This window comes from Macadamia integrifolia, chromosome 3, assembly GCF_013358625.1.
Source record: "Macadamia integrifolia cultivar HAES 741 chromosome 3, SCU_Mint_v3, whole genome shotgun sequence".
Lineage (NCBI taxonomy): Eukaryota > Viridiplantae > Streptophyta > Magnoliopsida > Proteales > Proteaceae > Macadamia > Macadamia integrifolia.
In genome coordinates this window covers 11,445,737-11,464,131 of record NC_056559.1, presented here as the reverse complement: position 1 = coordinate 11,464,131, position 18,395 = coordinate 11,445,737, and the positions used below count along the sequence as shown (strand labels likewise).

At 36.6% G+C, this 18,395-nt stretch overlaps 1 protein-coding gene and 1 long non-coding RNA gene across 3 annotated transcripts; both read left to right on the top strand.

Moving 5' to 3' along the window:
• Positions 1 to 6: 6 nt before the first annotated feature.
• On the top strand, positions 7 to 9,120 carry LOC122073995. Of its 2 annotated transcripts, none has more exons than XR_006138937.1 (2): positions 7 to 5,637; positions 6,196 to 9,120. It is a non-coding gene; the product is annotated as an uncharacterized LOC122073995 (long non-coding RNA). The 2 variants fall into 2 exon arrangements; XR_006138938.1 differs by having other exon boundaries at positions 5,751 to 9,120.
• Positions 9,121 to 12,587: 3,467 nt separating this feature from the next.
• Positions 12,588 to 16,265, top strand: LOC122074589 (BTB/POZ domain-containing protein At1g63850-like). The gene is made up of 2 exons (XM_042639480.1): positions 12,588 to 14,004; positions 15,767 to 16,265. The coding sequence occupies exon 1, from the start codon at positions 12,737 to 12,739 to the stop codon at positions 13,994 to 13,996; it is 1,260 nt and encodes a 419-aa protein (XP_042495414.1). The 5' UTR covers positions 12,588 to 12,736; the 3' UTR covers positions 13,997 to 14,004; positions 15,767 to 16,265.
• Positions 16,266 to 18,395: the final 2,130 nt, after the last annotated feature.

Below are 18,395 nucleotides of genomic sequence, written 5' to 3'. Positions count from 1 at the left end.
CCCCCCCCCCCAAAAAAAAAAAAAGAGTTAGGAAAGATGGTATTCTGAGCCCTATGCGTCTCTCTCGTCTTTCCATTAATCTCAATTTAAAAAAAATACACATCAGTTGGGTAGTTATGCTTCTGCTTGAGGTTATTATTTATGACATTTTGTTCATTAACTTCTACGCGCACAATATGTATATACTGTATGAACTGTTGTGCTTCCAATGTTAAGGGTGTAATGAAGTCCTTATACATTAAATGATGTTGGGATTAGTTTGCATTATTTATTCCTTTTTGTATATGAGTTTATTAGCAAATTATTGTGATGGTAATACGGATGATGAATATGCAATTGTGCAAAGTGCGTCCGTTGCTGTAACTGACTCCTGCTTCGTAAAAATTGTCAACGGCCGACTTGGTATTCTTCGTTCTGCTGGGATTCCTAATGAAGTTTGAGACCTGGTGCCATTGTTCTGTGCATGAAGCAGTTTCACATGGCCAAAGGTCTTGGGGCCACATTTCTGATGTCACATATGTTGGGCTTATCAGTCTGGCAGTTTCATACTTATCTTTGCTCGTGAAGTTAACAGGTGAAATAGTGGGTTGATCTGAATTCTTCTTTCGGATAGGAATGTTTATGCTCATAAATGCATGATAAGCCAAGAACTCTTATGTTCATGTTTTCAAGATTTTGAGGCAATGCATATGCTTTTTGTTGATTAGTTTTACAGGTCATGAAAAATTTCAGTTCTTATATCCTTATTTGTGCAGCTCTGGATTGTGGAAGCTTGATTGTTCTTATTTTCAATTCATTGGAAAATATTGGTTCAGATATATTCGTCCCATTAGTATGCCCTTATTGGATTTACATGCTCAGTATTTGCTTTGAAAATGTAACCCCAGGTAGGTAGCTTAAGTTGGGACAATTTGTGCTGAAGTAAGCGTCTGATTTTCATATTCCATGGTGACACATCTGTGGTGGCTATATTTGTAATATTCTCAAAGTAGTATTTAAATTTGTTTGGCATTTTTTTTTTTGGGTTCAAGTTGTTTTCGACCAGCAGGACCTAGAACAATTTTGATTTTCAATTTTAGCCTGCCAGTTTATAATATTAGTCTTTCTTGTTGGAAACATCTAGTTAGGTTATTTTTTGAGTTTTGGGAAATTTAGTTTTTTCCCTAGTATGATTAATGTTGCAGCAATCTGGGGTATGGTACCTGTTAATTGACTTCACCAGTTTGGATCAGAATCAGCTCGAAATCAGGCAGAACCTTTGAATTTTGCTTCTGGATTAAGCAAAGATTTTCCTTAGATCTGATCTAACTTTTTTGTGGTTATGGATTTTCCTTAGATCTGATCTAACTTTTTTGTAGTTATGAGATTCAATTAACATTGGAATCTTTCTACAGGATTCTAGATTTGTAGATTTTCTGCTGGTTTATTGACTAAAAGAAACTACTTCAAAAAATTGGAGTTTGAGCATGAATTAATGGTCTTCGTTGAGATTCTTTGTAATTAAGGTTTTGAACCTAAATGGTTTTTGGATATATATTCATTGTAAATGACATTGCTTATGAGACTAGGTTGGTCAGACTTGAATATCATTTTTCAAGTGTCGTTCTGCCAGAAAGCAAACCATTTTTTTGTGTATAATGAAATTCAGATTTTTATTTTCTTAAAATCTGGTGCAGCTTGTGTTTCCTAAAAACATGTATATCAGTTTTTTGTTCAACTTCGTGATTTGAGAAGTAGAGAAAGTGATTTAAAATCGAAATTGTGAGCTTTGCATAACCAGGTTGGAATCACTCCATCTAGATAGTGAGAAGGGTTTGGTTGGGATAGGTCGAGTGAAGTATTTGGTATTTCACAATTTTTGTCTTTTCCACTTGTTTCTAGAAATAGAAAAACAAGTTAAGACTTTTTCTCCGTTTCTGTATGTAGACACAGATTTATATTTTTGTTTCAAAAAACTAGTGAAATGAAATAGAAAAATCAAAAAGTTTTGGGGGTGTTTTTATGTGGAAAAACAATTTCTGAAAACAAAATCAAACATGCCCTAAATCTAATGTCTTTTAGTTATCATTATGAAATTTTTTTTTTTATGGTTCGAAATTTTATTTTTCCCTACAGAGCAAAAATGATTTTCCATTCTCCTTTTTAACATATATGCTGTGTAATGTTCGAAATATATGCAAGGTGTGGCTTGGTCTAAGGGGTAAGGTATGAATGTTGGTGCTTGGTGGTCATGTGGTTTTATGGTAAAAATGTGGTAGTTTTTTTCTTATGGGGGTCTAGCATATGCAAAATTCTTGTGCTTCAGGCATTAACATTTTTAGTATTCAAAATGTATGTATATAGAGTTGAGTATCATGGTGTAGTGGAGTTGGCAAGGGAACTATGCCTTGGGAAGCTTGTGGTGTTGGGTTTGATTATACCTACCTTCTTGGGGCAAAACTGGCGTGGGGTATTCTCCTTGGGACTTGGTGGTCAAGTTTTGTGGTAAAAGTTGAACGGTTCTCAAGCCCGTGTGATATGATTCATGCAAGTAATCTGTGTGGGATGAGTCAGGTTGAAGGTTATCTTATTATTAGGATTAAAAAAAAAAAAAAAAAAAAAAAGCTATTCAGCTCTCATAAAGACGCTAAAAGTGATCTGGAGTATTGTAGTACACGGTGTTCAAAATTCCCTTGGGAATTTAATGAGGAAGAGTTGCTTGCTTTAAGTTTAATTAATTTTTGCATTAAATTTTTTTTTTTTTTACAATTTTGATAGGCTAAATAAAAATAGCAATTGAAAGCTAAGGTAATGGATCTTTGGTATGTCATCTATCATCCCTTTGGGTTTGGATGGCCACTTTTATGAGATCCTTGTATTTTGGATATTTCATCCGGAAAAGGGTTTGGGTTTTTTTTTTTTTTAATAGAAATTATTGAAGGGTCTCTGTGTTGATTATAGTCTGTTTTTTATTTGATTCCAGGTAGTCTGCCAATTCTATTAGCTTATTGGCAAACCAATTTGTTCGTCATAATATTGATGGTTAATTTATTTTGCACATATGTTTGATTTTTTTTTTTTCATTTTGTTGTGCATATAATCACACTCTTGATTCTACCAAAATAATAACTCTTGAAATGGCTCGATTATGCTATTGAACTGTGGCTCCTTTATTGGGAATCTAGCTGCTGCAGTGGAGATATTTGCAACTTCTATTCTCATTTTTTTTCCCAAGGTGCTCTTTCAAAACTTATGGTTTTAGTGATCTGTCATACCAAGTCGATTGTGATAGGCGGGTATGTTATGTGGGCTAGATTATGTGAGCAAGTCTTCCTATGGTGATTCCATTTTCGGTTGTTTTGTTGAAGAAAGTAGTAGTCTCAATTTGAGGTCAATATCTGTTGATTGAGGCAAGTAAAGTCTTCTGAGCTCTGCTGGTATGTTGTATTTATTGAACTTCTTGTAAGCTGGTATGCTCTTGTATGACCTGTTCAACTCACTAAACGGTAGATGATTTTTTAAAGCTTGTTCTGAATGCTCAGGGTGAAAAGGCATCTCTATATTGGAAGGATGTTCTTCTTTTGGCCGTGTCTGGTTTGGTGTCCACAATCTGGTGTATATGCCTTTATGGTTCATTAGGTTCAAAATGCTGTGTTTATGTAATAGTAGATGTTTCATGAGATGTTCACCAAAATGCATGAGAGATATATATGAATAGCAAATAAAAATTTTGCTCAACTTGGCTCTTAACAATGTTCTCATTGGTGGCCGGCTGAGAATACATTTTGCATTTTGAGAATAAGAATATACATTCTTAGAATGGATGAAGATTCTAAACTGAGAAATATTGGAATCAAAAGAAGTGTATCGTTAACGCAGGTTGAAGTGATTCTATAGCCAAGTACAATTATATCGGCATTAGTGTATTAAAAGTAGCCAAATAAAACAACGACAATTGTAGTTGGCTTCGGGAGGCTGAGGTGGTTCCTTGATTTTTCATGATCTGGAGAAGGAAAGATGTTTATACGGGCAAATGTAGAATATGAAGGAGATGGATTTGTTATTTGTACACATGGTTGTATGGGTAAGAATTCAACAATTATCCGATGGCTATATCTGATGGTAAAAGTACAGGTGTTGGATGATGATCATATGTGCATCTAATGTTGAGTCTTCGGTTTCTAGGCCAAGAAATTCGAACTTGACATCTCGTGCACGACGTTTTTTGCACACCACAGCTCCTGTTACATGCTAGACGTCTATTAACAAATTGGAATTCAATCCCAATACGAGCCATGAGTAAGGGATGTATTCGGATAAGAGGTTTCTAGATCAAGGAATAGCGGTATGCACGAGGCATAAGGCAGAGGTTTCTAGAAAAGGTCAAGGGTCGAAGGTAAGAAGTTAGGTATGGCACGGCATCACGGGGATCCTTCGGTGTATGGCGTGTTTCATATGGGCGGCGGAATTGCCGTTCGCGTGAGTACTACGCATAGAAAAATTTGTGTGAGGAAGGTCTTGCATAAGGGCTAGAGGTTGAGAAAAGAATCGGTGGATGGAGCTGTCAATCATAGTTATCATGACACGTGTTGTTAATCCATCGGTTGTTCAAAAGTAGTTTCTTATCATCGATACAAGGCAACGTCTTCTCCACGTAGGTCCATCCTAAACCGTCGATCTGAAACCACTTCTCCGTTAGTATCCGTTCATTCGTCTTAGGGTTTCTATAAATTAGGGTTCAGTGTCATTGCATTTTGTGCTTCGTTTTGTGTTCTTGTTTCTCGCCTTCTTCGTTCCTACCTACGTTCTGTTCAGACTTTATTAGATCTATTTCTTTTCAGTTTCCTTCGTCAATTTATATCTTTTAATTTATGATCCTGCGTAGCAATCGTTTACGGTATTTGGAAATCCGATTTGTTGATCCTATGATCGGTGGAGGTTAAGCGGATCAAGGTCGATCTATGTGGATCTGCAGAGCTTTTTTCTGGTGATGTTTTAAGCCTTTATTTAATTTGGTTTTAGGATTTTTTTTTTCTTTTCCTTTTTGAGCTTTGTTTTTGCAGGATCTACCGTTTGGCGAGAGGATTTATTTTTCTGGAGCGTTTTCTGGACTTCGAAGGTCGTAGTAGATGTGATGGTGTTCGTGGTTCCTGTGAATCTTTCGACTCTGGATGAGTGGATGCAGATCCTTGAAGCCGGTTCCAGGTTTTGTGAATCTTATGTTGATCGGTTGTGAAACATTGTAATTCACGGCGGAGCGATATGTTTAGTCGTTTACAAGAATGGGGAGAGGTGAGGGACTAAGGGGGGTGGTGAGGTTGTTCAAAGATGTAAAAGAGATCGGGACAAGGCCCTGAGTGGTGCTAGGGCATGTGTCGAATCCTCTTTGTCATCAGACCTTTGCCATGTCGGGTGCGCTTGCATGGCAGGTCAACAAAAGATAATAAAATGCCTCTTTTGTGTTTTTTGGGGAGATCGCACGGGGTTCTAGCCCGGGATCTCTCCTCCGGTGTGTCGGCTCTCTTCTCTTTTTTACTTTTCCCGTTGCATCCTGTCGCATCTAGGCTCACCGACTATTAACTCGGTGATCAAACAGAAGCGCACAATCGTCGTTAGTGATCTCAAAGAGGAGCCGGCTGATGAGTCCTAATACGTAAGGTAACCTTGGTAAATCCTGTTCATTCTGAATTAATCCTTCCTAGACCTCCATTACTATGTTACGCTCCTCTTTTAAGTTAATATGTTAAATTACTATTCCATCATTAACGCAGGATCGTCCCCTCAACATGGAGGTTGGAACTGAAATTTTTAGATCTCACATCTGCAATTAACTACTAAAAAAGAAAAATCATATATAATGTAATTTTATTATTGCAATTCCTCGATATCAACATGTGGCGCTAATTACTGTAGCTTTCCTGATCTATTTGCATATTAGTTTTATGGAAAATTCTTGCTTTTGGTCATTTAGTTAATGATTATTTCATTCTTGTAAACATGATCTTTTACCATGCGAGTTGTAAAGGGAGTTGTTGCATGCAATGGAAGAAAATTGTGAAGTTTGTTATTGTAATCACCTCCTCTGGCTGGAGGGATGTAGGTGTCCCTAAGTTGTACAGATTTGACAATATTTCAATGACCTTCGTGATGGTTGAGGGAAGAGTTCTAAACTCAAGGGACATATTACTGATCTGTTGCTATTTGGCTGTTTCTTAGTGGAGTTACAATTGTCCGTGGCCAAGACGATTTCCTTTCTATTAGGTTGTTGCAGAACTTGGCTCCTCTAGAGGTTTTCGGCTTCGGAATCAGATACTGATGATGCTGGTAGATTGATGATGGCTACTACGTGTGCTGACATGGCTGATTGGTTGAGATTATACAAGGTGAATTTGAAAGGGAGGCTCTCTTTTATAATGATGCAAGCTGCTGTTAGTCTTTTTAGTTTCTCTTATTCTTGTGCTGCTCTTCAAAGAAAGTTTGAAATTTTAGTATGTTAATTTCGGTCACAAATTTGTCTTGGTAGTCTACTTTTTGTCTTGGTAGTCTACTTTATGGGCAATGGAAATATTTAGATTTCATCCCTTGTTATGCTGTAGGGTATTTCTGTTTTATTACTGCAATTGTTCTTTCATTTTAAGATTCTGGCTCCCATTTGTTTCTGTAATAACTTTACCTTGTTTTATTATGATTTGTAAGGGTAACTGTTATTTGATGTAGCTATGTACATTCGATCATTCATAATAGATGCTTTAGTTGAAGGTTGCACACCAACGGATGGAGTTTGTATCTAAGTTATGGATAGGAAAACTTTAGAGATTCGTGATTTCTCTGACAGCTTCAACCGGAATTTATTTTTTATTTTTATATTTGGGTTGGTTGAAATCTTAATTGTAAACACTCTTCTATTGAGGTATATTTTATATATTTTTTTAGGGGTGGAATGTATGTGGGCTATACTAACTATTATACGAGACTAGAAAACCAAGATCGGTTGTTTCCCATCACGAAAACACTTGTTGAAGATAATAAGACGTTACCCCCAAAGCTCCAAAGAGCCACACATTTACAAAAAAATTTAGGGCAACTTGAAAGGGATATAAGATACGGAACCCATGAATAAATCAATCTTAACTCATGAACAAATCAATCTTAACTATGTGGCTGATAGTATTGCTTCAATATTTCAAGTAAGTACTGTGTTATTTCTTATGCTTCTCTCCTAGGAAATGTTGTCGTTGAAAATGGGTCTGTTACTGTTTCAAAAGTTTTTACCTTCGGCATCCGTTTTGTTGCTTTTGAGTTGGATTTCTAGTTGCCCATCAGGAAAATGAATTTAAGCTTTTACTCTTGTTATATTTATTTGTATTTTTTTTATTTAAAGCTTCAGTTCAATTCCGGATCTTGCAGTAGTCCCTGCTTTCCTAATATTTCATCCCATTTACATAAATTGGATTATAAACATCTTGTTATGGGTTAGTTACAATGTAATTTAATGGTACCTAGGCTAATTGTTCTTGGAATTATTTACTGTGTCCGTTAATTCTATCGTAAGCGATGCCTGGTAGAAGTTTGCACGCGACCACCTGGAAATTCAAATCTGCATGCGTAGATATCCTTTTAGGACTTTGAATGGTGTATCAAACTTTAGTTAAAATGATTTATATGCTATGTTTCATTTGCAATTGGCAGAGTACCACGGCCTAAACCCTAGGCTCATCGGTCATCTTCCCTATTTGGGTTTAACTCTATCTGATTATTGATCCTTGTAACTGCGCCCATTTCGTAGAGACTACTTCCAACTAAAGATAGTAGTCATAGACCTATGAATTAGTATTTGTATACATAACTGGATTTCTAGATGTTTCAAACCGTGCTTTGGTTGTTGCGAAAGGCATGTTTGTGTGAACTAAACAATTTGGCCCACGTAGATTACTTGACGGTTTTTGGTAATGAATGAATCATTGCCCAGTTTTCATTTCTTTTAATTGTCAATGTGAAAATTTTCCCCCTATTGTACGTATTATGATGATGATATTTTTTGTAAATCTTTTTGGTGTCATGGATTTCTCCCTTTTAGTAAAATATGGAAGAAATCAATGTAACTGTTGTATTTGTTTTCTTTCAATGTACAAAAAAAACAATTGAAAACTGTTTGTTTGGAAAACCATAGAACCCTGTGAAGGCAATGACTACTGATCTTATCTGGAGCTGATCCTTAAGCTCAAAACTGGCAAGAGCACTCATACCTAGTACATTAGTACGGGTGAGAGAGGATGGTGGTTCGAATCCACCAGGATCATCCTACAATGATGAATGTTTATTTAGTTCTGCTAGTAGGAATGTAACATGCATGTTTTATACTTGTTGTAAATATTTCAAGTTGAAGGAAATTCTTTTTGGTTTTCTGTTTTGTGGAAGGGATGATGGGATGAAATAATCGGTTTGATTATATTATATTATTACCTATGGGCGATAGGGTTATCAGAGAAGCAGCTTGGAAGGAAGGGGACACAAACTAGCAAAAAGGTAGAAGGAATTTTTGCAGACCTGTTAGCTAAGAATGCTAGAAGGGGAAATTGTTGTATAGAAAATTTTTGTATATGCCTGGTACTCTTACTGATGTTATTTATGTACTACGGTAATGAAATCCCCAGTGCCAGGGCACTAGTTTCAATTCACATGGGAATCTTTGTTGTTTCCTGATTTGATCTGTCTTGGCAACTTGAAGAGACGAGAGGAAGGACGGAGCAGAAGAAGAAGAAGAAAAGAGAGAAATGGTACGCGTTTGGCCAGATTCAAATTGCCCTGCTCCGATTCTCATCTGAATAAATGGTATAGATGATGTTTAAGAGTCGAGTTTTATAGGGGGTTTGAGTCTAGAAATTGAATTCTTCAAGAGAGTGAGTTTTTTAAGAGTCGGCATAAGTTCAACTGAGAGAAGTGAAGATCCAACTGAATCCAAGAGGTAGAATGTGGGTGCAAGGACTAGGGGAGGAGCCAATGAAGAGTGAATGGGAAAAGAAATGTGTAGGAGGGGTGTGAAGGGGAATTATGTTTGGGTATCAATTCACAATAGTGGCATGGTGGCACTCTTTTTTCTTGATTCTCAATAAAAGATGGATCACACTATGTTCATAATCACGCATTTCTCTTGTCCCTCTTGTGCATGTGCATGTTTTATTTTTGTCATTTTGTTCTTGCATATATGTTTTAGTAATGTGTCATACATAATTCTATGAGAAGTAAATAGTTTTATGTCAGCACACAATTTCATGCATTGTACACATCAAGAACAAAATGTGTTTCTACCCCAACACGTCTCGTATTATTGTTGTTAGGGGAAACTTGAATATGAATGGAGGTCTCATAATATTGTTGTCAGGTATAACCCATGTTCATGTGATATAAGTCCTTCAAATTAAGAATTTATTTTAGAATTGGGATATAAACCCTTAATATTTGGAGTGGCAATGAAAGTTTTGAGGACGCAATTCTCTATTTATGCACTTGAAGGGGATGATGATTTGAAATTGTATGTCTAGAAATTGGTCACACTGTCGAAACACTGCTGAATGACACCGTTGCACTATTAGAGCACCCGCAATATAATTATTTAGGATAAGGATGGTACCTAATTATGTACAGTAGGGCTGGGAGTTGTGCAAAATAGACGTTTTTAGTTTAATAATGTAATTGACTTTCTAGGAGTTCCATTATGAGGTCACATTATAGGGTGGATGAAATTCTCTCATGTGTTATATGGTTTTTATTTTTTGGTAAAATTCATGTATTATTATATGGTGGGCGAAGAAATTATGGGTTTATGATAAAAATAAATCAAATTAAATAGAAAAAAGAAACATCTATCATGACTTTTTAATATAATTTTAGGGAAAGGGTTCCTGAAAGACCGTCTGCATCAATACAAGGCTCAATGAGAGTGTACATAAAAATATCAATAGGGGTGGAGTGGTCATTTTGCTTCTTTCTGTGTTTGGAAGTGCCATACTGTCTTTCCTGTTTCTTTTTTTCATAATTTTATTATTTCTTAAAAAAAACTTGGTAACCTTTTTTGACAAGTCTTTTTATCCTATCAACATAATAAGAATATATATTTTTTGGATTTGCATCTTTATAATCTTATCTTTTTTTTTTTTTTTATACCCAAGGTGTGTGGATCTTTGACCCGATTAACCCTTGAGGTCACTGTGATATCGCTTACACAAGATCGGGTCAATCATCTTAACAACCTTGTCAGTATTAGATGCAATCATTTATTTAATTTTGAAGTTAAAGTACGAGATGGAAAGAGTTTTACTAACCAAAAAAAAAAAAAAATGGAGAAGGTCCATGCCATTGAGAAGTTTAGAAGTAGGAGAAAGAGTGGGGGAGTGCGCAGGAAGTTAGGCTATTTTGAGAATATTTTGATTTAGTTAAAAGAACAAAAATAAAAAAAATATTTTGACCATAATAGTTAAAAGGGGGAAGATTTCATCAACGGAGCCAAAAAAGTTGATCATCAAGAAATTTTTGTCTTAGGAAAAGAGAGTTTTATTTTGACTATAAAGTGAAAAAGTCTTATTTACCCTTGTGGTCCAATTGCCTTGGATAGCTGGAGACCGAAGAGTCTCTTATTTAGTTGGTTCTTCTAAATACCACATGTCTAGTGCGTTTTGAAAAGGTGATTCTGGGTATATCATGTACCAACCCCAAAGTCTAATATAACATCACGATAAAATAGAGAAGGATTATAGAAACAAGCAAAAATGATACGAGCCCATGAAATAAAGTAAAATATATATAAATCAGAATATTCATACAGATTGGTGAAAATCTCTTTAAAAATTGAAATTCATCCAAAATTTATAACGTTTATGTGGAGATGCATGCACAACGGAATATCATTCCGTGTTACAATGGGAAAGTGGATGGATATAAACACTTCATGTACAATTTGCAACCAACAAACAGAGTATGTCCTCCACCTCTTCTTGTTATGTGATTTTGTGTAACATATTTGGGCAGCTAGACCACTAGACTTATGGCTACAAAATGCAAATCCAACTTCTTTTATGGAAGTGGTTAATTACTTCTTTCATTATAGAATGATCTCTCAAACTGATATGATGAGGGTTTTTTATTTTATATATATATTTTTTAATTAAAAGAAAAACTTATATTAGATAAGAGAGGGTACAATATCTATAGACCTATTCACCTGCACAGTAGCAATAGTAGAATCAGTCATTTGAAGAGCTGCTATGGCAATATTAGATCTATCTCTGTACACAAAAGCGATGAACCAAGATAGTTCATATATTTTACAAAATGTAGCAAAATGAAGTAGTGGCCAAGCACCCTTGGTCGGATAAGCGATGAGGTTGAGGAACTTTTTGTTGTATGGAGAGGTTTTTTAATATCTTTGCCATCACTTTATTTTTCATTTGGAGGCACAGGAATGAGGTAGTAACATCTAATGCCAACCACAACCCCTTTATAATTTTGAACAATATTATTGCTTGGATTGCTAATCTTAATCTATATACCATGTTTCTAAATGAAACTATATTATCAAGTACCAATTGGGCCAGCCAGCATGAAATCAGGTTTTTATACACCGTTTTTGACATATTCAATTTTGGTATGTGTTGGTGCAACTAATATTTTGACATTAACTTTAGAATGGGCATGGACATATAGAGTACTATTTCAGGATAAGTTTAGGATCATCTACAAGAATTCTTCTACAACTACTCAGGCAAAAGAAGTTGAGGTAGAAGGAATCTTGACAAAACTGAAGATGCCAAAAGACAGAGGATGGAAGTTAAAAGGAAGTGTGATTTTCATCAAAAAGTTATCTAATCTCATTCCAGAGCCTACCAAAGCAACATGGTCACTATTACATTTTGCTACTTTTTTATCAAACCCAAAAACTTTTGAAATATGTAACTTTTCGTCACAAAGAAGTTACTAGTTGTCTAACTATATTTCACATATTATATATAATATTATCAATTACCAATGATAGGGGAAAGTGGATGTAATTTTGTATGTTGTTAATTAGTAATGCTTTCTTTCATTAAATATATATCAATGTATATATATATATATATATATATATATTACCAGACATTCTTTGCTAGTGGGGCCGTGGATTCCCAAACCCTACTTCAATTCCACAAAATCTAACCACAAGAACAGCCATACATTTTATAAAAAGAAAAAAACCCATGTATTAGTTAAGAAAGAGAGAAGGATAAAAAAAAGGTGATAATCAAAGTTTTAAAAATTGAATCAGATAGGTTAAAATCGTTTGGATTGGATCAATATATAATTTATTGATAAGATATAGGGGTAAAATGGTTCTAAAGACTAATTTTTCTTAAACATAGATAAATCCATCCAATCCCAATCGATACCGATTTGAATTTTAGAACAATGCAACATTTTCCATGTCTGAAAAACCCTTAAATGTACTCCAACTCTTTTTTTTTTCCAACAATCCAACTTCATTTCTATCTGCACCCCCCACCCCCACCCCCACCCCCACCCCACCCAAAAAAAAAAAAAAAATCACTTTTATGATGTATATATACGAATTAGGAAGTGAGAATCCTGTGCCACAAGTTTCAGATGAGTAGCGGGACCAAACTTTTCCCCAGAAGACTATAAATTTGAAGGTAGAGACTGTAAGGTTTTGGAACAAGGAGGGCGACCATCTCCTGGAGGCGAAGAGGAAGAAGATTGGATTCTTTTGATGTTTTTATTTAGGAAGAAGAAGCCTGAAAGGCAACCTGGCCCTTGTGGTCAGGCACAGAATGAGGCGAAACCTCTCTCTCTCGTTTACCTTCTTATCAAGATGATATTAAGAGGTGCAAATAGAAGACGATTGGGAAGCAGCGGTGGCGTTTCCTCCTCCACCTCCTCCGTCGTCGACGTTGATTCCTCTAGTTCATCAAACGGAACCCTAATGGAATCCACCCAGAAACCGTTAGGGCTTCACGGTGTCAACATCCACTCATCCTCCCCTGCTTTCAATGATCCATGCACTGCGGACGTCGTCCTCCGTCTGTACCTGGAACCATCTAACGATGACTACCCTGAACCCAGTTCTATTGATGCTATCGATCAGGGCAATGTTCTACTTTACCTCCACTCCAATGTTCTTCAGAGATCCAAATACTTTGCAGCTCTTCTATCCGATAGATGGCAGAGAAATACTATTTCTGTGGAGGATTCGAAGAATTCAAGTAGTGTTTACCATCTCAATTTAGAGGTCTCGTCAACGATTGGATTTTTGGATACACATGTGACTACCCTTCAGCTCCTTTACACCATTGATTTCTCCTCCGTGTTTGACAACGCATCTACTGTGCTTTCCATCCTTCCTGTCGCTCTCGAGCTTCTCTTTGAAGATTGTGTGAAGGCTTGTATTCATTTCCTTGAGGCTGTCCCGTGGAGTGAAGAGGAAGAAAAGAGGGTTTTGGGTTTCATTCCCCTTCTTAGACGAGAGGAATCTCAGGGACTTCTTGCTAGGTTTTTGCTTAGGGTTTTGCTTGTCAACAACGTTTTGTCTGAGGATATGTTTCACGGTTTGATTGTTTCTGTCGTTCCTAATCACTCCAATGCGACCTTCGAGAAGGGTTTCGTGGCGGAGCTTTTGAGGGGTTTTCCGTCCAGGGATTCTGTTAAGCGTGTTTTGGATCAGGCATTCGATCAAAGCTTGAAGATTATGAAGGAGTCAATGGTGGAGTATTCAAGTTCTAATTTTAGTGGCGCTCACAATGACCCGGAGGCAATTCAGCGAGTAATTCTCCATACTGCAGAGCATCTTTTGTGGCTGATCGAGAGGATGATTGAGTTGAGAGTGGCTGGTACTGCTGTGAATCAGTGGAGTGAACAGGACTTTTTTTTGCATAAGGCATTCCGTGATGATAATGCGTGCAAGGATATTTCGTCGGTCATTCTCCGGTGCACTTGCAAACTTGTGAATGCAATTACTGCTGGTTTGATTTAGTCTGCTGGGTAAGTACTGTAATTGGATCATATTGTTATCTGTGTGATTATTCTGCTTGCTCTCCTAGTTGCTGTATTCCTGTCTCATTATCACCTGTGGGTTATGAAATGCTACACCAGGAGTACCTTCATATATAAATTTCTGATTCACCAAGATGATTATTGGGTTCAATGCTAGTTATCATTGGGAAAGAGAACAGTTAGTCGTTGAATTCATCTTAGCTTTTTCAGTTTTCTTCAGCAATTGTTTCTTGTTCTGGGAGTTGGATTGGTGTATTCATAGGACATTCATACTAGTTTAGCATAAATACTGGGAAAGAATAATCACAATTATTGGTAGACTATGATTGACTTATTCTCTAAGGAGAGAGGTGGAATATGGTTTGTGTTGTACATGAAAGACCCCTGGGGGCAGAATAATCAAACTCAATTTTGCCCTTACACTGCTGGGGGAGGGGGGAAGTTCCGAGTGTCAAATGGTAAGTCAATAAGGTTAGTAGACAGAAATTCTCTTGTTTTTTGCCAGTTTTGGTGACCAAGGAGAGGGAAACATTGAGCCATTGACACCTATAGGTTGCAGTTAAGAACACTTTCTTTCGTAACCTTCCTTGTTTTGATTAGTCATGCTTAAAATGGCCTCTCTTGTATTTTTCTGTACCTACTATTCTGAATTCGCACTCTAGTATTCTATATGGAGACTGAGTTGATCTGCACTGTATAAGTCAAATTGAAATTAAATGCCTCCATTATTTAGTATATGTGGTGTACACTACAAGTTCATGAAAACATGTGACATTCTAGACTTTTCTGATGATAAATTTCCTATTTGGTTAGTAAGAAGTGTTATATTGTGCCATTTTTTAATATTTTTGGTTGGGCCTAGTTAAGAGTTGAATTGAATATCTTAATTTGAGTTACGCAAAGAAAGGATAAGAAAAGGAAATCTGGAAGAATTTTGTTATAGTGACGCCTGCAGTTTACAGTTGGGCAACACTTTCTATATTGGTTTCATATAATGTGGTGGCCTTTTACTTCCATTGTCTGTAGTCTGTAGACTCTGTACCTTATTTAGTTGACTGTGCATTTTGAGTTTATCTTGAGTCTGGAATTCTCCAGTGAGTTTCAAATTTATATGCCAGCCATCCTTACCATAAGCAATGAATTATACAAGGTCCATGAAAGCCTAACATCCAAGTTTTTTTTTTTTTTGGGGGGGGGGGTGTTAGTGAGATCCTTGGTTTGCTAATAAGAAATAATGGGAAACCTTTCATTCACTATCTTCTTCTATATAGCTGCTTAATCCTTTCACTGTTGCTACTGCATCTTGTCTCTTTCTTAAGCCTGTGGTGTGCAGGCAATGCAGTAGCTTCTGAAGTGAGCCTTAATGTGAGCATTTGGTTAAGGCGTGCAGACTTATGTCCCTGCTGTTATGAACCAAATCAATTGCAATGGTATTGGGGGGTTTATAATTTTTCATGGCAATTTACATGAACTAAAAATTGCTAATAGCAAGCTAGTATCATGGTGAGTTGAATTTACCATTAATTTGGTAGGTCTGAAGCATCTTTAGAGCAACCTTTACTTGGCATTTAGATTTCTAGCATCAAAACAACATGCTGGAGTGTGGCATGATGAATGAACAACTACTGACTTAGGCTATTAAATTTGGAAGCCAAAGAACTTGATCTACTCAGGAGAGATCGGTGATTCCCTTTTTATCAATTTATTGATTTTCAATTGGATGGCTTCTAAACTTTTTAACATTTTGCAGGTTAGGATGAAGCTTGTGAAGGATCGATTACCAGTGCTGATTGGTTGCAAAGATGAAGGCTTCCCTTCGTTGTCAAGTCACAGATCACTGTACCAGGATTTAGAAGAGGCATTATTGAGAATCGTCTCCACACAGCCAATGTTAGATGCACTGGAGTTGCTGCTGCAATGTCTCAGTTTTTCCACCCGAAATGTTGTGCTGGCCTCACTTGGTCGCAGCCTTGACTACCTAGTTCTGTAGGGCAACTTGACCACCGCAAGGTGACATCCTTGATTGAAAGCGATGAGATGTCCATGTTGCTTGCAAGGCCATTTACCTTCTTACTGTCTTGCTGCTTGCAAGTTACAACTCAACAACAATATGATCCAGGACATAATGAAATTGGAAATATTGTGTATTATTTAGCATTGTTAGGAGAAAACTACCTTGTAAGAAATCGTACATAGACTTGTTTGTTTTCATATGACATAATACAGTTTTAGTTGAAGGTCTATTGTCACTCTTTTTTCTTCCTCCTGATTGACAGATGATCTGTAACAGGTTTCCCTTCTTGCAGAGTTTTTTTTAACTTGTGATTACAATTGCACTAGAGCATTGATTGCCTTCACATTTGGTTGATGACACAATTTTGGGTTATGTGTTGTTGATGGATTAATGTCAATGTTTGTGTATTGAGATAGCCTATACATAACTTGGTTCAGAAGTTAAACCATGCAACACAAACATGGAGAAAGAATGAAAATGAAGAATCAGGTACCAATACACTAATATCCATTATTTACTTCTGGCTTCAGAACAAAAGCAAATATATTTACATTGAATTTTCTAATACAGAGATTCTGATATCATCTTCCTTTTGTTGTTAGGACTTGGGGAAAACTGACGATCCAAAGAAGCTGAAAGGGGTAGCTAGCTCATTTCTCAACTCTTACCCTTTAATTGTTATAATCTCATATATTCCTTCTTTTACTATCTGGTTGAGTTATTGAACACAAAATCGTCAATTTATAGAGGATTCCGGAAAAAAGTTTCTTACTTGGTCTCTTTTTAATTTCTCTGATCAGTTGGATATATTTTCACCATCCTTGTAAAGGCCATCTGCGATCTGGATCAGGTAACCAAGACGGACGCCACTTCTTCTTCTCCCCCAACTTCCCAGAACCTGCAGTTGCAGCATCTCCTTTGATCTTCTCGTTTTCTCCACCATGCCCAAGCTTGGAGAAAACCCAACTTACACAATCCCAGCCTTGCCTCTTCTTCCTTGGGCGTCGAGGGCTCAATTCGAAATCATTGAATCTCATGGATTGGGAGAGCCTCTCATAAGTTGCGATTCTATCGCAGTCATCAGAGATGGCTTCCGATAAGAGTATAGAACTATTGCATCTGCCCAACACCATTAGTGAATCCACTCCTTGCAGTCTAAAGCTTCCGCTCCTCCCCATATTTGATATATGAAAAGCCAAATTTGGGGAAGAGACGGATTGAGGAAGATGGGAATTTAGGGCTTTTTATGTAGTGTTGTCCCTGCTAACTAGTCGTCTTCTTCTCCATTAGAGTGTTCGAAAACGTGATCTCCACTGAGGTTTGACTCTTGAAGGGCATAATATCTGCATATGCGTGCGTCCGGCCGACAGGTTCACTGATGTTGGAAGGAAACAGGGTGGAAATTGCCAACTTGGAACTCTCTAGGACCACGCCTCCAGGCTGTCTCAAATCCGTAAGTCTATCTACTTCTACTTTTTTTCCTTTTTTTTTTTCCTTCTGTGGTGTCAATCGGTGGCTTTGGTTTGGTTTCGGTCGGGCTGAATCGGTTTTGGTCGAGAAATGAGGGAGACCAAAACTAAGGATGTGAATTTGAAATCGAAACCGCTGATCGAAATTGAACTGAGCTGTTTACACCAAAATCGTAAAATCGTTTAGTAAATGGTTCGGTTATGATTTCAAGTTTCGGGTCGATTAGCTAAATGGGTTGAAATCGAACTGAGTCATTTAACTCGTGGTTTCAAACCGAATTAAAACCGTGAAAATCAAACCGTTTAAACCATCAAAATCTATCCGATTAACCTGTTTAAAGATAAATAAGGTGGTTACAAAATATCATTAGTATCTCATTTGATTCCACGATTGAGTGCTGCAAGCCAGCAAGTAATTTTAAAGGTGTTAAGTAATTCTAGAGGTAGTTTGCTCATTGTTTGGAATATTGATTAAATTAATCCAATGCACTAAGTAGAATGTATATTGATAAAAATACAATTTTTACTTATACCATGGCATTTTAAATATATATTTTTCAATATTATAACACATTATTTGGGAGGAAGAGAAAATCCCTACTGTAAGCATTACTTACTGACTTGTTAGATGCGTTTGAGACTATTTTCTATTAAAATATTTTATTTTGCTTAGTTGTTTGGTTGTTTTAACAAAACATAATGGTATGCATTTCACATTCTCAAGATTGAATCGTTTATCATTAAAAACAAATTTTAGTAATAATGCAAATAAACTAGCAAAACGATTGCTAACCGTTTAGAAACCGTATGGAATAAATCGAAATCAAAACCGTTTAAAACCGTGAAACCAAAATCGTTTACTAAATGGTTGCGGTTTCAGAAAGTGCAACCGTTTA

Coding starts and splice junctions, on each gene's coding strand:
- LOC122074589 (XM_042639480.1), top strand. CDS start 12,737: ATGTTTTTATTTAGGAAGAAGAAGCCTGAAAGGCAACCTGGCCCTTGT.